Source organism: Pongo abelii, chromosome Y (assembly GCF_028885655.2).
Source record: "Pongo abelii isolate AG06213 chromosome Y, NHGRI_mPonAbe1-v2.0_pri, whole genome shotgun sequence".
In the NCBI taxonomy this organism is placed as follows: Eukaryota; Metazoa; Chordata; class Mammalia; order Primates; family Hominidae; genus Pongo; species Pongo abelii.
In genome coordinates, this window is record NC_072009.2 from 41,553,698 (window position 1) to 41,576,145 (window position 22,448).

The 22,448-nt window shown below is 40.4% G+C and overlaps 1 protein-coding gene across 1 annotated transcript; it reads left to right on the forward strand.

The window, feature by feature from the left end:
• Positions 1-551: 551 nt before the first annotated feature.
• Positions 552-14,679, forward strand: LOC129053251 (adenylate kinase isoenzyme 6-like). Its single transcript, XM_054545366.2, is given in 2 exon segments — positions 552-619; positions 14,117-14,679. Coding segments are annotated over 2 exon segments (615 nt in total). The 3' UTR covers positions 14,664-14,679.
• Positions 14,680-22,448: the final 7,769 nt, after the last annotated feature.

Here is a 22,448-nt window from a genome sequence, read left to right on the forward strand (position 1 = left end):
TTTCTACACATAGATGTTATAATTTTACATATATAATTAAAATCCTAAGTAATAATAAAACTGTTAACACTAATAATCAAATTCTGCCAAGTTGTAGAAAAGAGATCAATATATACACATTAATGGAATATAATTAAGGGTCAGGAAATATATCCATACATGTATAGAGATGGGGTTTCACTGTGTTACCCAGCATGGGCTAGATCTCCTGACCTCGTGATCCGCCTGCCTCATTCCCCCAAAGTGCTGGGATTACAGGCGTGAACCACGGCTCCTGGCTGGACTCCCTTTAATTTTTAATAAGACAGAATGGAGATCCCTGGGGCCGCAGCTCCTCCCACGCACACTCGGAGTCGGTTTTTCTGCCTTTATGACCCACTGGGATCCCTGAACAATCTGGAGAGTATTCGGGGCTGTGGACGCACAGCAGAACTCCGCACAGGGAGAGGACAGGACTGCACGAGGTGGGATGCGGGGACCCCCGCTGCTAGCCCAGCCACCATCTTGCGGCCACAGGGGACTGACCGCCAAGCTGCACGGATGACTCGGAGATGACTGTGGAGGAGCACGTACTGCCGGTTTCACAGCCTGATCTCTTCTCTTGGGATGCCGAACCCCCGTACTCACCATTTCACAGCTTGCAGGATGTCCTCGTATCTTAGCTATGCATCACAGAGACTGTAAGCTATTAACAGAGACTGTGAGGAAGTCTCCTGGAGCTGCCAACGTGGAGAAGATTCCCAAGTTCCCGTACAAGAGAGAGAAAAAGTTCCTGCCAAACGCCGGAAGCCACGCCCTCCCTTCCTCTCCAACTGCGTGCCTGATTGGGCGGTTGCCACACCACCTACACTGACTGGATAAAGTTCCAGGGCACACCCACTCCCGCCCCTACCCCCACGCTTTCCCCTACCCCCACTCCCCATCAACCTTAGTGCTTTTTTTTTTTTTTTTTTTAAATTAAAATCTGGGATACATGTGCAAAACGTGCAGGTTTGTTCCATAAGTTTACATGTGCCATAGTAGTTTGCTGCACCTATCTCAAACTCTTGACCTCAGATGGCCCACCCACCTCCTCCTCAGAAAGTGCTGGGATTGCAGGCATGAGCCACCGTGCACCTCTACTGCACCTATCAATCCGCCATCTGTGTTTTAAGCCTCACATGTTTTAGCTGTTTCTCCTAATGCTGTCCCTTTCCTTGACCATTCTCAGACAGGCCCCAGTGTGTGATGTTTCCCTCCTTGTGTCCATGTGTTTTCACTGTTCAACTTCTACTTATGAATGAGAACATGTGGTGTTGGATTTCCTGTTCCTGTGTTAGTTTGCTAAGGACGATGATTTCCAGTTTCATCTATGACCCAGCAAAGGACATGAACTCATTTTTTATGGCTACAGAATATTCTATAGTGTATATGTGCCTAATTTTCTTTCTTCAGTCTATCATTGATGGGCATTTGGGTTGGTTCCAAGTCTTTGCTATTGTAAACAATCCTGCAATAAACATATGTGTGCATGTATCTTTATAGTAGAACGATTTATAATGCTTTGGGTATATACCCAGTAATGGGATTGCTGGGTCAAATGATATTTCTTTTCCTAGATCTTTGAGAAATTGTCACAATGTCTTCCACAATGGTTGAACTAATTTACACTCCCACTAACAGTGTAAAAGCATATCTATTTCTCCACAGCCTCACCAGCATCTGCTGGTTCCTGACTTTTAAATACTTGCCATTCTAACTGGCATGAGATGGTATCTCATTGTGGTTTTGATTTGAATTTCTCTAATGACCAGTGAAAATAAGGTTTATGTTTTTTGGTCATGTAAATATCTTTTTTATTATTTATTTACTTATTTATTTATTTAGACGAAGTGTTGCTCTGTTACCCAGGCTGCAGTGCAGTGGTGGGATCTCAGCTCACCGCAATGTCCGCTTACCAGCTTCAAGCGGTTCTCCTGCCTCAGCCTCCCAGAGTGCTGGGATTACAGGCCCGAGACACCTCACCCAGCCAAATGTCTTCTTTTGAGAAGAGTCTGTTAATATCCCTTGCCCACTTTCTCCTGGTATTGTTTGTTTGTTTTTTTCTTGTGAATTTGTTTATGTTCCTTCTAGATTCTGGATATTCAACCTCTGTCAGATGGATAGACTGCAAAAATTTTCTCCCATTCTGTAGGCTGCCTGTTCACACTGATGACAGCTTCTTTGGCAGTGCAGAAGCTCTTTAGTTTAATTGGATCTAATTTGTCAATTTTTCTTTGTTACAATTGCTTTCAATATTTTAGTCATGAAGTCTTTGTCCATGACTATGTCCTGAATGGTATTGCCTAGGTTTTCTTCTAGAGTTTTTATGGGTTGGGTTTTTACATTTAAGACTTTAATCCAGCCAGGTGCAGTGGTTCACCCTTGTAATCTGAGCACTTTAGGAGGCTGAGGCAAGCGAATCACAAGGTCAGGAGTTCGAGACCAGCCTGGTCAACATGGTGCAACTCTGTTTCTACTAAAAATACAAAAATTTATCTAGATGTAGGGGTGGGTGCCTGTAATCTCAGCTACTAAGGAGGCTGAGGCAGGAGAATTGCTAGAAAGGTATTTCCCTTTCTATTTGAAAATGGAGGTTGCATTGAGCAGAGATCAATCCACTCTACTCCAGCCTGGACAAAAAAGTGAGACTCCATCTCAAAAAAAAACCCACGAAACAAAAAAACTTTAATCCATCTTGAGTTAATCTTTGTATAAGATGTAAGAAAGGGGTCCAGTTTCGGTTTTCTGCATATTCCTAGCTGGTTTTTTCAGCGCCATTTGTTAAATAGGAATTTCTTTCCCACTTTGTTTGTTTTGGTCAGGTTTATTAAAGATCAGATGGTTGTAGATGCATGGTGCTATTTCTGAGGTGTCTGTTCTGTTCCATTGGTCTATATATCTGTTTTGTACTAGTACCATGTTGTTTTGGCTGTTATAGCTTTGTAATATAGTTTGAAGTTGGGTAGCATGATGACTCAAGCTTTGTTATTTTTGCTTAGGATTGTCTTGGGTGAACAGGCAAACAGGCTCAAATAGTTGGAGTCACATGTCCAGAGTATCACAGCTAATTAAGAAGTGAGCTGAGACTTGAAATGCATTTGTTCTTCCCCTTCCTTGATCTGTTGCATAACACATCTTAGCAGCTATTTAAAGGTAGGAAGTAGAACATGTGGACACTTTTTTCACAACTTTTTAAGCATTTTGATAAGGTAGTAAAGACCCTCGTCCCATCCCTGAGCCCCTCTCTTACCACACTGCACACCATTGCTGACCACATCGTGAGGTGGCCATAGGGAATCAGGTGGGAAGCAAGGGCTGGGAATAAATAAGCGAGAATTATATTGCCCAAATTTGTAAATCTAAGAAAGGCTCCTCAACCATTCTGTGTGAGGAGGTTATGCCACGGTAGTTGTGACCTGACTGTGCTGCATCTCAATTTGATTTCTGTTTTTGAGAATCACTGTATTACTCTTATTAATGGGGGTAATTCTCTTTCTTTTTTCCTTTATTATTATTATACTTTAGACTCTATGGTACATGTGCGCAATGTGCAAGTAAGTTACATATGTATACATGTGCTATGCTGGTGTGCTGCACCCACCAACTCGTCGAGGGGATAATTCTCTTTCTACTTGAAAATGACCAACTGTCCTCTGCAGGTTCTCTGATTTGACTTGCTAGGTTAGATTCTGAAGGTAGTGGTGAGAAAATATTTGGGCCACATTTAGAATACCTCAGTCTCAGCTGGAGAATATACAGAAATTTCTTAATACTATCTAACTGTTTTCTCAATAATCATTATATTTAACTCTGATAGCTTGGAGGGCAGGGCTACACACAGATGACACAATCTTCAAAGTTTAATTTTGTTGTAAGTATTTTTTTTGTTTCATTTTGCTTTGTTTTTGGATATAAGGTCTTGCTCTGGTGCCCAGGCTGGAGAGCAGTGGTGCGATCATAACTCATAATTTGGATGTAACGGTTCTTTAAAAAATATATTTTTGGCTGAGTTTGGTAGCTCACAGCTGCAATCTAAAAACTTTGGGAGTTGAATGTGGGATGATTGCTTGATCCCGGAAGTTCAAGACTATTCTGGGCAACATAAGTATGCTCAGTCTCTAGAAAAAGATTTACAAATTGTCTGGGTGTAGCGTTGCTTGCCTGCAGTCCTAGCTACTTGAGAGGCTGAGGTGGAAGCATCACTTGAGCTGAAGAGTTTGAGGCTAGAGTGTCCCATGATTCAGCCACTGCACTGCAGCCTGGGTGACAGAGTGAGACCTGTATTTGTATGTATGTGTGTGTGTATATATATAAAAATATGTATGTTAAAAAATTCAATCATGGGAGATAAGTGAAAGCCCACAGTGGGGGATGTGGAGAAAGGCTAGTATGGCTCTTGCAACTCAGTGAGACTTGGTTTTCCATCTTGAAGAAGTGCCCATCCACAATGACACCATAGCCTAGCACAAGTCAGCTCTCACACTACGCCTGCTGGGATACCACTATGTACCCTTTTTTAAAAAAGAAAATCTTTCACCTAAGAGAAAGAGAGTAGAAGAGGAGGGTTTCACATTCATAGCCTTCTTTTTTTTTTTTAATGAAACAACAGCCACTTGTCATAGGAGTTGTCAAAAGGTGACCGACAGTAATATACTTAAGGAATCAACCAAAGAAAATAGGCCTCTCAGGTGAGGAGAAGGCAGAATGGTAACTAAACCCAATCCATTCTCAGATTTGCATGGTGAAGACATCTCAAGAACAGGTGTTAGCTGTGTGAACTGTGTTCACTGGACAAGGCCAGGGGAAAGGAATTTCTAAGACATAGAGCACTCTCTAAACACTTCAAAAGACATTCACTTATACACGTGGCTGATGACATGCTTGCTCTGAGGAGGGACTGCTGAACAACAGCCACCAGCTGTAAAAGCTGTAAACTCTTCCTCTCATAGGGTCATGCCACCCCCACAGACACCCCCTCCCCCCCGAGCACCATAGGCTCCAGTCATCAGATGCACCTGAGGGACTGCCTTCCTCCCATCTCATTAGCTCTCCAAGAGTGTCCAGATCACTCTAAAACCTACCCTAGGATGGCCAGTTGTAGATTCTCCTCCATTCTCCCAGCACAGTGTGACTCCTGAAGAGTGCTGCCCAATCCTCTTACCTCAACTCATGTGTCAAGGGCCAGTGCCTGGGCAGTTAGATGTCCAGTGACCTAACAGGCTTAGCATGCCCAGGGCCTAGCCCCACAACCTGGCACCTCTCCCCCACCTAGCCTTCATGCTGGCTTTTTCTCTTCTGTCACCAATGTCAGGTGAGGTTCCCCAGAGCCACACTCATGAGCCTGGTAAGTGACAGTTGGGTAAACTCCTACTAAGTGCCTGTTACTCCACCCTCTTATCTCCCACATAAATGACATTATAAGCATAATTTTACATTTGATTAAATTTATACATATTCTTCTTTTCATAACATTTCTGACAACAGCCCTCACAACCAAATGAGTCTGGGTTACAGAGCACATGGGTGAGGCTGCTGCAGCAGGTTTCACTTCCCTTATTCCAATGTGAAATGAAAATGTGATGGTTTAAAGACAAGAAAAATTTATTTATCAAGTATGGGGTTGCTGCACTTGCTAGTTCATGCTCACTTCCTTTGAAATATTGTATCTGGACAGAGCATATTCATAAGTAACTCTATGCAAAACCCCAGACAGAAACAACTCCTTCAGGCTCACAGGGCATCAACCTCTCCCTTCATGTTGGGCTCTGACAGCAGGAAAGATAAGGAGCACAGACAGGGGTGACAGGGAGCAGCCTCGGGCCTTAGGGATCCCTAAACTTGCCAGAGCTGGTCTCTGTAGATGGGGCTGTGTGGCAAGGATCAGGTGTGGAGCTGGGCTCCACAGAGAGGTGACAACCACTCCTGTATCTCTAAATTTCCACCAGGATCCATGATCCAGCCCTGCTTTCCCCTGGGCCCTTCACCCACCCACCCTCACTGTGTGTTAGGTGGCTCAGGTCCAAATGGGAGAATAATACATTCAGACAGTAGCTTCTGGGTATTCCCATCTGATATACAAGGAGTAAGGAGACAAGTCAGAGCCTGTGGTGGTGCCTCTTGATATGTCTGAGGGCAGGCAGGCCAGGGTTGGGCACATAGATGTCTACATGTCCACCACTGCTGACTCCCTCCCTATCACTCAGAGTTACAACCAGACCAGGCCTATCATGATTAAAAAAACCACTGCAACTCTCATCCTGTCACAAAACTAATGTGCACCTAGTGCCACCCCTACACAGATCCCTGGCTTCCTATTCCAGAACACAGAAAAGCCTCTTATCTTTTCTATTTAAAATCCAAATTTTAAGTGAGATTGAGCTTGGGGATAATGGCAGCAAAAGCAGCAGCCAGATGTATTCACTCTAGGTGTATACACTCATGGCTTGGGCATGTTCCACAGTTGTTGGAGGATGAGGCTTTGGAGGCACCTGTTTGCCAGCTGCTAACTGATATCCACACACTCCATTCATGTGTCTTCATTTAGACCTCTGCATCAAATATTCCTTGAGCCATTGCCAACACATCTTTTGGGAGATGTCATTAATTGCAGAACCAGCCCCCACTTGTTCTAGAGGCATTCTGGAGCTATCTGGTCAGCTCCTAATCCCCCAGGACATAGGTGCTGTCCTCTTGCCAGTGCTCACATCCAGCAGTACCATCTCAGGATGTTTTTTTCAAACACAAGCAGTGTGAGGTAGCAGGCATGGCATGACAGGCTCAGGACCACGGGCAGCTGATTCCTGGAGAAACAGCACAGGGCAGATGCATCTGTGGGTGGTGCCATAACAAGTGAAGAGAGCCACAGCTCCTGCCCCCCACAGCCCCAGCCTAGATGATGTTCAAATCTTCCCAGATGGTATTGGGGTGCCTGATGCCCATCACTCACCCGCTAATTAGCACTGCCTTGTGTTGGTTACTCAGGAGAGGGGGTGGGGGGTGTAGATCCAGGGTGGGCACCGCCTCACAGCCAGAGTCCATCTGATGGCAGACAAGCAAGCAAGCCCAGGCAGTTCTGCTCTAGACACTTGGCCTCATCACCTCTGGCTGCACTTTCTGTGTATACGTTGCACAAAGGTAGCAAAAAGAGGTCAACAGTAGCTGTTGTGTCATGAAAGTCTATGCCACCTTAAGATCTTCTAAAATTTTGTTGTCTGAAGCCATCTTTCTTCTAATAAAATGTTTACAAATACACAAATACAAGCCTGAAACTAGTATAAATGAAATATTAGGATACTTTAAACCCATAAATAAATAGACAACATGAAAACAGTCACTGTTTGGTTGCAAAGCACACCCTCAGGAAGCAATGCTCAGATGAGCAGGCAGGCCCCAGATCCCCTAACCCATGATGCTCTGTCCCACTTTGCAAAGCTTCTCCATTGGCCGGTACCCACTGCTTTCTGGTGAGATGTCCAAGGTGAAGTGAGTGCTGAAGGCTGTACAGCTGATGGAGCTGACTGCCTTGCACACATTGAAAATCACCCCCTGGCTCCAAGGGTCAGCTGTGGTGACACCTCTTGATGGGAGGTAGTGCCAAGCCACCATCAGTGTGCCTGGGCTGCCCTGATCTATACACCCCAGCTCCTTGCTGGGATGTCTGTCTGCTTCTTTCAGGGCCTGGGTCATGAGCCACCTCTGGCAAGGACCAGCTTACTGGACAGGCTGGGCACTCTCCCCCAGCATCCTCAGCAGCCCTGCCTATGCTGTCACCGGTGCTGATGATCTCCAAGGTAAGATTAGGGGAAATTTTTCAAGGCAACTCTTTCCCCCTAATTTCTCAATCTTAATAACAGCACTGATAACTTTTATGCCCTAGTAAGCTGAACCTGTAAGACAAATGATCTCCTGCCTTAGAAGGGCCAAGGTTGGGCAGTGTGTGCCCAGGTGAGAGCCCATTGGTTGTTATTGAAGGGGGAGAGCTGGATGGACCTGGCCGCTTAGCCTAGTGAAATGTAGGGCCTTCTCCTTCCAGAGAATCAAAGTCTCCAAGGCCAGAAAGAGATGCTTGGGTGGTCTTCCAAGAAGCAGAAAGCTAGAAGGCCTTGCAGGGAACCCCAGACAGCCTTCGGGGTGACTGAGAAGGCTGGATTCATTCCTGCTTTCCTTGGTTTCATTCTGTCAGCAAGAAAACCTGCCTGCAGATGGTAGGTGGGACTGAGGCTGCCAGTCAGTCACTAGAGTCTGTAGGCACTTTGATTGTGGTTCTTTTTTGAAGCAGCCACTCAGGCTAGTTCTTGCAGAGCAGTTCCCTCATTGTCTGCAGCTCCTTGTTTCAGTCCTGGGACCATAGAGGGACAAGGGAGGGAGGCAAAGGCTCAGCCTGTGCCCCACAATGTGCTCTGAGAAGTCTCCCTTCTCTTTCTTTCTTTTTTTTTCCAAATGGAGGAGAAGTCTCTTTTGTTACCTGCCTATGGACAACCTCAAACTTCCAAATGAACAGACCCAGCATGGAGCCTCCAGGAAAGTGCACAGAATTCTGTCTGGTACACAGGAGGAAGGGGGTACTAGACACTGAGGGCAGGATCAGTCTGCATGACCCTGTTCAGGAATGTTCTCCTCATAGTACAGCCTCAAGGTGTAGGCATTCTCTGTGTGCATGCGGTCTATGGCAGCCTCTGCCTGGGTAGCCATCCAGCTGCACACATGCAATGGAGCAGTGATCTGGGTGAGTGTGTGGTTCTGGAATTCGTGACAATTAGGGGAGAGGGAGATACACAGCCCACTGAGCCCAGAACACTGCCATAAGCTACTTCTCTGAGACTTCCATCTGCTGTAGGATCTTCTTGCCCCGATAATCTGCACTGAGGTCAGATAGGAGCAAATGGCCACCACTCTCAGGGATGCCCCCTGTCATACTGACAGCTCCCTAGAGGGAACTCAAGCAGTGGGGGTAGATTGTTTGGCAGAAACTCTGGAGTTTTGGCTGGCTGGTTCATCCCATAAGCCCCTGTAACTTGACACATATCAGGGGGAGATGAAACAGTGACATTACATTTTATTTTATTTTATTTTATATTTTATTTTATATTTTACTCTATTTTATTTTGTCTATTCTATTTTATTCTATTCTCTTCTCTTCTCTTCTCTTCTCTTCTCTTCTCTTCTCTTCTATTCTATTCTATTCTATTCTTTGAGAAGAATCCTCACTCTGTCACCCAGAATGGAGTGAAACAACATGATTTTAGCTCACTGCAACCTTCACCCCCCGGGTTCAAGAAATTCTTCTGCCTCAGCCTCCGAGCAGCTGGGACTACAGGCATGCATCACCATGCCCAGCTAATTTTTGCATTCTTAGTAGAGATGGAGTTTCATTGTATTGGCCAGGCTGATATTAAACTCCTGACCTTGTGATCTGCCCACCTTGGCCTTCCAAAGTTTTGGGATTACAGGCATGAGACACCATACCTGGCAGCCTTACCTTTTCTTTCTTGGCATGACAAAGTGTTTTATGAAGTTCAGGCTGTGGTACTTGAGCAGCTCCAGTGGGGAATGGCTTAGGAAGCAAGGGCTAGTGGGCTTGGGGTTGAGCAATTGGCTGTAGGCCTACAAGGAGGAAGTGGGCACTGAGCAAGTGCCCTGGTTGTGTGTCCACAGACCCAGAAAAAATGACATCCCAGGAGTTTGTGGGGAGCTGGCAGAGACTTACCGGACCCAGTAAAAGCCCCATGTGGATGCAGTGATGGGGCCCTTCTTGTACTAGTCTGTAATTACAAAGAGGTACATGAAATCCCCTTGCATCTTGCAGTTTCCAGAAAGTGGGTTCCAGATGCTCATGCTAATCACTTTTTGGCACTGAAAGCGCTTCAAGAATGGTCAAGTAGAAATAAGCCCTTCATCTCACCTAGGACCCTCTTCTTTGCTCCCTTTGGGAGTTCCACCTTCCAGTCTTGGCTCTGGAGACACCATGGTCCCTCCTGGGTCACTGGCAGGATGTACTCAGGAGGCACACAGTCAGTGAGGCTCATCTCCAAGCCATTCTTTCACTTCCTACTGTTTGAGGGACTCAAGGCTGGTGGTAGCACAGGGCCACCCAAGGCCAGCTGTCTCCACCTAAATTTGACCCTGGTTTGAGTGCCTCTAGGCCAGACCCCTCCAGGTGGGAAAACCTGGTCCTCAGCCTCTGGCCTCCATGCTCCCCTTCCCTCTTTTCAATCCTGGCCCCAATGTCTCCCCCACCTCTCAGGTCATTGGAGAAGATACTCGGGAAAAACAAGCAGTTTAGTCAGCCCTGCTGAAGTTGGCAGATGGGTCCAGGCTCTTAAGCTGCTCTTGGAAGTGGCTTATGTGGAAGCAGGCCTTGAATAGTGTGTGTAGCTCTTTCAGGGAGAGGGATGTAGGATGTTACCTGGGCCCTGTACCCTAAAACATCGCATCTAGCACAGATAGTTTGCAAGATGCTTTCTTGGGTGATTTTAATTTTCAACTTTAGGCTTCCATTTTCAAATTCCATAACGGACACATTAGTTGGGGTTCTAATTTCAACACACACACACACACACACTCTCACAGAAACACACTCTCCTGTCTGCTGGTGGGCAGAGATCCTTTCTTATGAAGAATCTTCTGCCAAATCCCTCTGAATCACATGTGGGTCTTGAGGAGCAGACAAGGCTAACTGCTTTTTGTCCACTAGTGTCTTGGGTAGGTGGAGTATTTAGAGCTGCCTTTTTGGGCAGCCCTAATGCAGGGGTGTGCTGAGGACTCCCCAGGGCCTCCAACTTCAGGACTATCTTCCAGTGTGTGTTTCACTGAATTTTAATGGTGGCTGTTTTGGGAAAGAAGAAAGGTTCTGTGATCAACTACGGGCACCATTGAGCTACAAATCTTTTCCACAATTCCTCTTAGCAAGCAGGTAAACCCTGGGAACATGAGTGGCTTTTCCCCAGGGAATATGAGTACATGAGAGATTTTGCTTTACAACCAGGTGAATCTCACCACAGCAATTGGTGCTGTACTGGGCATATTTCTTCACTCAAATACTGTGAATCTTTTTAAGTTTTTTTTTTTTTCCCACAAGACATCATTTATCTTTACAGAATTTGATTGGGCTGATATCAAGCCTGGCTTGGTACTGCCGGATTTTTTTAGAATCACAACTCCGCTCTTTAACTTGTGGGCTATGAAGTTATAAGGTGTTGGTGTGACAGGCTGAGAAGGAGGTCTGTGCTCCAACCCTACATTCACATGCTTATCTGTGACACAAGACCTCCAAGGATTGGGGAAGTGCTGCCTGGCCCTTCTTTAGGGGTCCCTCCTCTGGGCATTCTACCCAACTTCCAATCCAGCCTTCCCTCATACACAGCCCCAAGACCTCCTGCATCTCCTCACTGTTTTGCAGCCCTGGGAAGTGTTTTGGCATGTTGCTGTTCACTTGCAGTGAGAAGCAGGTGCAGTGACACATTTCTTCATGGACAATAAGCACTGGCTAAATCTCCTGCAACGTCTCCCTAAGGCACACCTGCAGGCACATGACCCCAACAACTCTGATAAGAAACCGCATGGCTGGAAGCAAGGACTTGCGATTTCCCCAGCCCAAAGCCCTGAGAATCTTTCCCAAAATTCTCAGTTTTCCATTTTTTGAGTATTTAATTCTTTTTAGAATCCCAGGCCCCCTCTATACATGCCATGCCTACCTACACCTGTCTGTCTGTGCAGAACAGAGCCTGGCCACACTGACTATTCTTGCAGACCAAGAAAAATCCCTATGCAGAATAGAGGGTGATGGAAAAACTAAGGGAGACAATATGGCAGCTTTATCTCATCCCTTGCCCAGTGTTAAGGTCCCCAGGGCAAACAGCTTTTGCCTTCAACTTCAAGCTAACAGCATACAAAATACATTGATTTTAACTTCCACCACTCTCTTACTAATGTTACAAATTATATCGCTATATATTGTGTGTATTTTCACAGAGATTTAAGAATTTTATACACCATTATTATTACAACAGCAAATTTTATATCAGTGTATATATTTATATTTAACAGAGAGCTTTATATTTTCTTATGGCTTTATGATGCTGTCCAGCATCATTTAATGTTTCAACATAATTGACTATCCTAAGCATTTTTTTCTAGGGTTATTCTAGTAGTAAGCAACCTTAGATTTTTTATTTTAAACTTAAAAACGTTTTATTTTTTCTAATTTTTGAAGTACAGTGTTTTCCAGATCAATTATTCTTGGTTACTAGTATTTTTTGTTTCATCACAGAAACATGTAAGGTTCTCAGCATCCCCTCTTTTTCTCCCAAATAACATTTATGTCATTTTCTTCCTATATTCTTTTTATAAGACTCTTTCCCTGAATATATTGGTTTACTTGATGATGTCCAGTAAGTCTCATATTTCACACTCATTTTTTTCCAAAAACTAGTTTCCAGGCCTAAATATTTGTGAATAATATATGTTTAATTTTCTGATTCTTTTTTTGCTCCATTTTTTGCTATTGTGTCTCTGTAGTGAATTTGTAAATGCCAGTTATTAGATCCTTCAATGCCACAATTTCTGTTGGGTTTTTAGAAAAAGGTTTCATCTCTTTGTTGATATCACATTTTGGTCATTTATTATTTTTAAATATTATTCAATTGTTTATTTTTGTTTTATTTTTGTTCACTAAGAACTTTTAATTGTTTTTAATTCTTTATCAGATATGCAAAAATCTTCATTTCTTAAGAGTCAACTTTTGGATATTTATTCTGTTTCTTCCAGTGAAGAGTATTTCCCACCTTCTTCATATGAATTGTAATTTTTTTATAAGATCTGGAAAATTATACAATGTACATCAAATCTAGCATTTAAAGCCTGCCATGGCTGGGCACAGTTGCTCATCCTGTTATCCCAGCACTTTGGGGTCCAAGACGTGCAGATACTTGAGGCCAGAATTTTGAGACCAGCCTGGCTAACATAGCAAAACCCGTCTCTACTGAAAATACAAAAAAATTAGCTGGGCATTGTGGTGTGCACCTCTCATCCCAGCCATTAAGGAGACTGAGACAAGAGAATCGCTTGAAACCAGGAGATGGAGGTTGCAGTGAGCTGAGATTGCTCCACTGTACTCCAGCCTGGGCTACATAGCAAAACTCTTTCTCAAAAAAAAAAAAAAAAAAAAAAACCCTACCTTAGTAAAGGGGGATATTGACAGCAATCAGCCAGGCTATAGATTCTGGGCACTTCACAGATGCATTCTCGGTATGTCTTCTATAAATCTGGGTGTAGTTCTCAGTTAAAGATAATTTGTTTCATTGTTTTTAGATTGATTACCTATTTTCTTCCCCAGTTGACTGTCTGTGGTATTGCAGCCTCTCTAGTGCTGCAGTTTTCTTTCTTCTCATCAGACACAACTGTTGTCTGTATGACTCCATCATGTCCTTCAGCACTCCATGTCTATTCATTAGGCAATCTCTTGAAAGGAAAAACATTTCAACACATACACTACAGCTTTAATTCTTTCCTGATGAAGATGCTGGGAGTTTGGCATTTTCTGGTGAGCCCAATTACTATTGTGGGGAAGAAAAAAAAACTCTGGTGGATAGTCTGTAGCAAAGAAAAAATTCCTGCATTGTGAAAAGAGAGGAGGCAACAACTATATACAAAGCAAGGTGAAAAAAAATGAGCATGTAAACCATGGGAGAGGTCCAAAGGTCACAGAGAAAGCCAGAGTTTAAATATGGTTTGGTCATCTCTGTTCTAATGGAAATTGTTTTAGAAAAGCCTAATTTTATTTTTCTTGCTGTCACAGAGAAACATGTTCCTGTCCCATGCTTACTATGCTCTTCAATCTTCTATGGCTTCCTTTCTCCCTCCCAGAATCTTCCAGTGCATTCACACTGAAAACCAAAGTCCTCCCAGAATCTGTAAGAACCTACATGATCTGACTAGTTTTCATTAGTTTTGGGAATCTGGAGAAATCTGCGCACATTTCTGGAGACCTCTATGTTATGTAATTTTTAAATAAATATGTGGTTTCTCAAGTCAAAGATGTGTGAAGGGTGTTGTGGAGGTATTGAGAGGCATTGGGATTTCGTTTGGAAATTCCAAGAACAATAGTGCAAAGGACATGTGTGCAAGGCACTCAGAGCCATCGCGGCAAGCCGTCATTGCTTCTCAGCATCCTGCTTACCAGTACCCCACGGGTTGGAAGAACCATAGTAGGCAAAGAACTTGCATCAATATCAGGACTGAAATACATTGATGTGGGTGATTTATCTTGATAGGAGCAACTGTATGATGGCTATGATGAAGAGTATGATTGTCACATTTTAGATGAAAACAGAGTAGTTGATGAGTTAGATAACCAAATGAGAGAAGGTGGAGTTATTGTTGATTACCACTGTTTTGATTTCTTCCCTAAATGCTGGTTTCATGTAGTTTTTGTGCTGAGGACGGATACCAATGTATTGTATGAAAGACTTGAAACAAGGGGTTATAATGAGAAGACTCTAACAGACAATATTCAGTGTGAGATTATTCAAGTCCTTTATGAAGAAGCCACAACATCCCACAAGGAAGAAATCGTGCATCAGTTGCCCAGCAATATACCAGAAGAGCCAGAAAATAATGTAGATCAGATTGGATGGGTGCAGTAGCTAAAGCCTGTAATCCTCACACTTTGGGAGCCCAAGTGGGTGGATCACCAGGTCAAGAGATCAAGACTATCCTGGCTGACACGGTGTAACTCCATCTCTAGTAGAAATACAAAAAAAAAAAAAAATTAGCCGGGGCATGGTGGTGGGTGCCTATAGTCCTAGCTTCTCAGGAGGCTGAAGCAGGAGAATGGCATGAACCAGGGATGCGTAGCTTGCAGTGAGCTGAGATCGCACCATTGCAATCCAGCCTGGGCAACTGAGTGAGACTCCTTCACAAAAGAAATAAAAATAAATAAATAAATAAATAATTAAGAAAATAATCTAGATCAGATCTAGAAATGGATTAACAGTGGTCAAATATCATAACTCTTGACTTATAAGGCCAGCTACTTTATAATGATTCTTGTTGATATTACTCTGCGGACATCATAGAAATTGTTCAAGTATCAGTAACACTTTATTCAAATCATGTGCAGGACTAGCAGGTTGATAGTATAGAGGTTTATGCCTGTGTTTCTTTTTCTCCATGAGAAACCCAAACACCTGAAATACAATGAATATAGTATTATTAAGGATTGAGACAAAAACTGTACTTTTAAAACACATCACTAAGGAATAAATAAATCTGACAAAATGGGTGGATATGTTAAGTTTATTACAGAAAAAAATGCAGATGATCTCTTAAAATAAAACCAAAGACTAAAGAGAAAGCATCAGAGTATTCCTTTTTTCTTTCCATAAATTAAAAAATAATGGAAGTGTAGTACTCTATACAAAATTTAAAAGGTACAAAAGAGCAAGTTGAAAAGTTAGGTCTCCCTTCCAGACCACAATATCCACAGGCACTCCAGGATCCTTCGCTTTAGGAAATAATGTTACTGGTTTCCCATATGTCTTTTGAGAGTTTTTATGCCAGGACAGTGTATATATATATATATATATGTGTATAATTTTTTTAAGAATATAGTAGTACATGGCACACACTATTCTGTACCTCTCATTTTTTAATTAATATATTTGTAGATTATATCATATCAGTACAGAACTCCCTGTTCTCTTTTATTTTTAGCTGAGATATACATATCATACAATAAAATTTACAATTTTGAAGTGATTCAGAACTGGATATGGTGGCTTATGCCCATAATCCCAGCAGCTGGGGAGGCTGAGGTGGAGAATTGCTTGAGGCAGGAGTTCAAGAACAGCCTAGGCAACATAGTGAGACTTTAGACTCTAAAAACAAACAAATGAAATATACAATCCATTGATTTTTAGCTTACTAGCAAGGTTATGACTGTCAACACAGTGGGGGAGGCAGTGATGATAAAGGAAAATCCTATACGCTTTAGCAGTCACTCTCAATTCTTTCCTACTCCTCCCTTTGCAGTTACTAGTCTGCTTTCTGTCTCTATGGATTTGCATATTCTGGATATTTCATATAAATGGGATTATACAATAAAAAATGAAATTTCAGGAACACTAGAGAGAGATGACACGTTTCTGCTTTATAATTTCACATCCTATGAAGGTTTAAAACATAATTCTACAAAAAAGTTGATGGAAAATCTTTATGTGCAAAAGTATCTTGTTAAATATAAGAAAATTATTTTATGGAGAATTCTTTTTTCTTATCAGGACCTAATCTTAAAAATTTAAACTCTACATGCCAATAGTATCTACTGTAATGTAATACGGTTTATTGTATGTATTCATTTTATGGATTTCTTACAAAAACTTTTCCCACTGGGGAAATTAGAACATTGCTCTACATACATTGAATTTCCAATTATTATCTTATTTCTCACTTATTATTTTGTGATTCTGTCTTCTTTAACATTAAGATTATCATAACTGTGTTGTCACTTTCTGAATTGTCATATGTCTGTAATTTGTCTGTAATCTTAGTTTCAGTTCTACAATAGCATGCTCAAGGCCTGGCATGGTGGCTCATGCATTTAATCCCAGCATTTTGGGAGGCAGAGGTGGGCAAATCATGAGGCCAAGAGTTTGAGACCAGCCTGGCCAACATAGTGAAACCTCAACTCTACTAAATGTACAAAAATTAGCCAGATGTGGTGGCATGCACCTTTAATCATAGTTACTTGAGAGGCTGAGGAAAGAGAATCACTTGAAACTGGGAGGTGGAGTTTGCAATGAGCCAAGATCCTTCCATTGCACACCAGCCTGGGCAGCAGTGAGGTTCTGCCTCAAAAAAAATGAATACATAAATAAAACAATGAAACATTCTCAAATATATATATTGTATATAATTATGTAACTTATTAAAATATTTGTCTTGTAAGTTTCATTGACATTAGGCACAATGTTATTACTAGCATTTTCTTCCAGTTTCCTCAACTTTTACCTGAATAAGAGCAAAACTTATTCCCAATTGTATTTTATATATCAATTCTTTATACTGTATTTAAAACATATATAATTATTATATCTAGAAATGTAAGACTTTTCTTCTAAAGGCTAGATTACACCCTTATTATTTTGTAAGAAAAGCAGCAAAGGGCCGGGCATGGTGCCTTATTCCTGTAATCCCAGCACTTTGGGAGGCCAAGCCAGGCGGATCACCTGAGGTCAGAAGTTTGAGACAAGCAGCCTGACCAACATGGAGAAACCGCATCTGTACTAGAAATACAAAATTAGCTGAGTGTGGTGGCACATGTCTCTAATTCCAGCTGCTCAGGAGGCTGAGGCAGGAGAGTAGCTTGAACCTGGGAGGTGGAGGTTGTGGCGAGATAAGATCATTGCCCTCCAGCCTGGGAAACTAGAGTAAAACTCTATCTCAAAAAAAAAAAAAAAAAGGGAAAACAAAGCAGCAACAAATCAATGTATCAGAAGCATAATTTAAAAGTGTCTTTAGTATTACTTAAATGCTTTTTTAAAAACTTTCTCATCAAAGCTCCTTATAAATAATTATGATGGGTTTTCTTTGAAATGTTGTTGCCTTAACTGTATGAAACAATTCAAAATTAATGCTTTTCATGGATGCACAGTTAGAGTTGAAAATTGTAGTTATCTAGAATTTTTTCTTTGTTTATTGAGGATTTTATGGGTTAAAGTTGCTCTTCATTAATTTTGTATTTTATATTTCTGTATTTTTCAGAGTAGCCTGCCTCACATCAGTTGTGTTTCTAGTTTCTACCTATTTATTATGGTTTTGAATTGCAGTATTCAAATCAGAATTTTGGGGGTTAATGTTAATTTCAACTTTGTTTGCAATTTTGTATCTGTTTCATTTTTTTAGGGCAGGCCACCATACATCAGTTTACTGTTTTTAGTTTTAATTTATATTCTATAATTTTGTATGACAATTGTCAACTCTGTACATCTTAATAAAGTGTGAGGCAAAAGTCAAGTATGAATCAGGTCTACTTCCTTTGTCAATATAATTATCTAAGTGTTTGCGTGTTTAAACATTACCACTATTTTGTTTATGATTTGTATATTTTTCTTCTTGGCTGGTGGCCAACAATTGATTCTGTCTAGGTGATATTCATGGAAATTGTCTTAATTTCAACATCTTTATCTTATAATATCTTAGTGTGAAAGAAACTGTTTTGTGGTTTGATGGTAAATTTTTAGAAAGTTTGTAGCTCTATCTCTGTTAGCTGTCTTATTTATTTTTAAGACAGAGTCTTGCACTGTCACCCAAAGTGCAGTGGCACAATCTCAGCTCACTGCAACCTCCACCTCCCCAGTTAAAGCAATTCTCTTGCTTCAGCCTCCAGAATAGCTGGGATTAAAAGCATGCACCATGCCTGGCTAAGTTTTGTATTTTTAGTAGAAATGGGGCCAGGCTGATCTTGAATTTTTAATCTCAAGTGATGTGAATACCTTGGCCTCCCAGAGTGTTGGGATTACAGACCTGAGCCACCTACCCTTAGGTGTGGTTGTTAATTTTAATTGTAGTAAAAATACATAACATAAAATTGAGAATCTTAAATATATTTCTTATACAGTTTAGCCATGTTGAGCATATTTACATTGCTATGAAACATATCTGTAGAACTTTTTTCTGTTGCAAAACTAAAGCTCAATATAAATAAATAATACCCATTTTTATTTTACCACCTGGCTCCTGATGAAAACCGTTTCAATACTTCAGATATTACATGTAAGTGGAATCATAGAGTATCTGTTTTATTGTGGCTAAGTTTACTTAGCATCATGTGCTCAAGGTTTATCTTTATTTTGGATGTTTCAAGATTTTCTCCTCTTAAAGGCTGAGTAGTTTTCCATTACTTTTATATCACAAATTGTATTTATTCATTTATTTGGTGAGGAAAGTTTGTTTTGCTTTCAAATATTTGCCTTTGTGAATAATGTTTCAATATGTATAGGTGTTCCAGTAACTATTTGCTCATATGTGCAAGGTTTTCATCTGTGCTACATTGTGTTTTATTGGAAAACGTCTGTCTTTATGCTAGAACAAAACTATTTTTATTACTGTAGCTTTGTAATGTGCTTTAAAATAAGAAAAGGTGACATCAATAACATTATTTCTTTTTTAAAACATTTTTGGGCTCTTTTTTATCCCTTGAGATTCCATATAATTTGTTGGTTATTTTTTCTATTTCTTAAAAAAAAAAAGTTAATTTAAAAGGGATTGCATTGAATCTGCAGTTCACTAGGAAGTATGAATATTTTCACAAGATGAAGCCTTACAAACTTTGAACACAATCATGCTCAAAAGTGAGTTGTTTAATTTCCATTTGTGTTGATATTTTTGTTTTCTTCTGTTGTTGATTTCTAGTTTTATTCCATTTTGATCAGAAATAATAGTCTTTAATATTTCTATTCTTAAAAAATTGTGAAGTCTTGTTTTGTGGCCTCATAGGTGGTGTATCTAGGAGACTGTTTTATGAACTATTGAGAAAATTGTGTTCTGTTGTTGTGTATTCTGTATATTCTCATTAGGTCTAATTTTTTTCTAATGTTTTCATAATTTCTGTTTCCTTATTAATATTTAGGCTAGCTTTACTATTTATTATTTAAAATTTGAATTGAAGTATTCTACTATTATTATTTTTCTGTCTATTGTAATAATTATTTCAATGTTTGCTTTGTGCATTTGGAAACACTGGTGTGAAAAATTTATGTATATATATATACAGACACATATATATAATAAAATTTCATAAGTTCTAAGTGAATGAGCCCTCTTATTATTATTTAATGGCCTTCCTTGTCTTCTGTGACAGTTTAGACTAAAGGTTTATTTTTATTTTTGAGAAACAGTCTCACTCTATTGCCCAGGCTGGAGTGCAGTGGCACAATCTCAGCCCACTGCAAGCTCCATCTGCTGGGTTCACACCATTCTCCTGCCTTTCCTCTTGGGTAGCTGAGACTACAGGCGCCCACAACCACTCCTAGCTATCTTTTTGTATTTTTAGTAGAGGTGAGGTTTCACCGTGTTAGCCAGGATAGTTTCCATCTCCTGATCTCGTCATCCGCCAACCTTGGCCTTTCAAAATGTTGGGATTACAGGCATGAGCCACCATACCCAGCTGACTTAAAGTTTGTTTCATGAACTATGACTAAAATGTGTTTTGCCTAACATAGATGTGACCAGCACTGCTCTCATTTGATTTCCATTTACATCAAAAGTCGATTTTGATCTTACTACTTTCAGCCTAGTTTTGATATTAAAGCTAAAGTGAGTCAATTACGGAGAGGATAAAGTTGTGCTGTTGTTGTTGTTGTTGTTGTTTATTAATCCCTCTCTTCAATTTACATGTTTTGATTGAAAAGTTAAGTTCATAAATATAAAGTTATGTTTTTGAAATTGAAGAACTTATTGTCATTGTTTAATCTGATTTTTACAGCTATGTGGTCCACTTTACCTACTCCTTTTAATCTTCCCTTTTGTGTTGATTTTTGTAGTGACATGCTTTAATGTATTTGTGTGCTGTATGTATCTCTGTAAATATTTTTCTTGCGGTTACCATGGGGATTTCATAAAACTTTTTTTTTTTTTTTTTTGGAGATGGAATCTGACACTGTTGCTCAGGTTGGACTGCAATGGTGCGATGTCAGCTCACAGCAACCTCTGCTTCCTGAGTTCAAATGATTCTCCTGCATCAGCCTCCCCAGGGCCTGGGATTACAGGGCACCACCACCATGCTTGGATAATTTTTTGTATTTTTAGTAGAGACGGGGAGTTTCACCATGTTGAGCAGGCTGGTGTCTATCTCCTGACTTCATGATTTGCCTATCTCGCCTTCCTAATGTGCTGTGATTACAGGCATGAGCCACCATGCCCGGCCAGTAACACTAATTTTAATTGCATACAAACATTCTTTCTCTTTCCATCCACCTCAAATTAATATTATTGATGTCACTAATATCTTTTTAAATTATATATCATTAACAAATATTTTTACTTATTTTTAGGCTTTTTAAAATTATATTTCATAATTACATATGTTTTCTGAACCATCATTTGAATTCATCAGAATCTTATTTTTGTGCCTGCATATTTCTTTTCCAGAGAGTTATGTACTTTCATCTAATTTTGTGATGCTATTTATCATCACTTCATTTTTGTCATGAGAAAATCTCTCTTTAGCATTTCTTGTAGTGCAGTCCTAGTGGTGATATGCTATTGCAGTATGTGGTCATCACAAAAAGACTTTACTTTTTCTTCATTTTGATAAATAGTATATCTGGATATAGTATTATTGCTTAAAATTATTTGTTCTTTCAGCACATTGACAATATTACCTATGTCCCTTCTGGCTGGCAAGATTCCTGCAGCTAGATTCACTGATTATCTCATAGAAGCACCCATATAAAAGACACATAGCTTTTCTTTTTTGGCTTTCAAGATTATCTACTAGTCTGTGACTTTCAAAACTTTGCTTATAATTTTTCTCATTAGGAATCTTTTTGTGTTTATCCTAGTTAAAATTTGTTGAACTTTTTAATTTTTGTGTTTTTTACTTAAGCTTGATAATTTCCCAGGCATTTTTTTCTTTTTATATTCTTCAACTCCATAATTTGCTCTTTAATATTTTTATGTTATTGTTTATGTTCTTATTTTCCTGATTTTATTTCATTGTCTGTGCTCACATTGTGCTCACTGAGCACCATTTAGATAATTATTTTAAAATTTTGTATGTAATTTATACCTCTCTATTTCTTTATGGTAGATTTCTGTGTATTTATCTTTTTTTAATATTATTTTGTTATATTACCCTAATACTTTGTATATGTTGTAATTTTTGGCTGATTATATTATATTACATTATATATGTCCATTAAACTTGGCCATTTAATATAATCACTGGTCACAGTTTTTACATAGAGGCTTTGTTCTGAGAGAATCTGACACAACTGGTTGGCCTAGAAATTCTGAAGTTCTCTCAAACCTTTTCTCAAGATTCATTTTCTTTTATTACAGTTGGTCTCAGCCAAACCAATCTGTCATTCAAAGTACACCACCATGTCTTTGAGCATTCTGAAGCCAGGAGTTGGGAGTCCACTCCTACATGCACCATGCTATATTGAGAAGGAGAAAGAACTGTCGTGTGTAAATGTACAAAACATTCCTTTCTTTTGGCGGGGGGGATGTGGTTTCACTCTTGTTGCCCAGGCTGGAGTTCAATGGCACGATCTCAGCTCACTGCAACCTCTGCCTCCCAGGTTCAAGTGATTCTCTTGCCTCAGCCTCCTTAGTAGCTTGGATTACAGGCATATGTTTCCATGTCCAACTAATTTTGCATTTTTAGTAGAAATGGGGTATGTCCATGTTGTTCAGACTGCATTTGA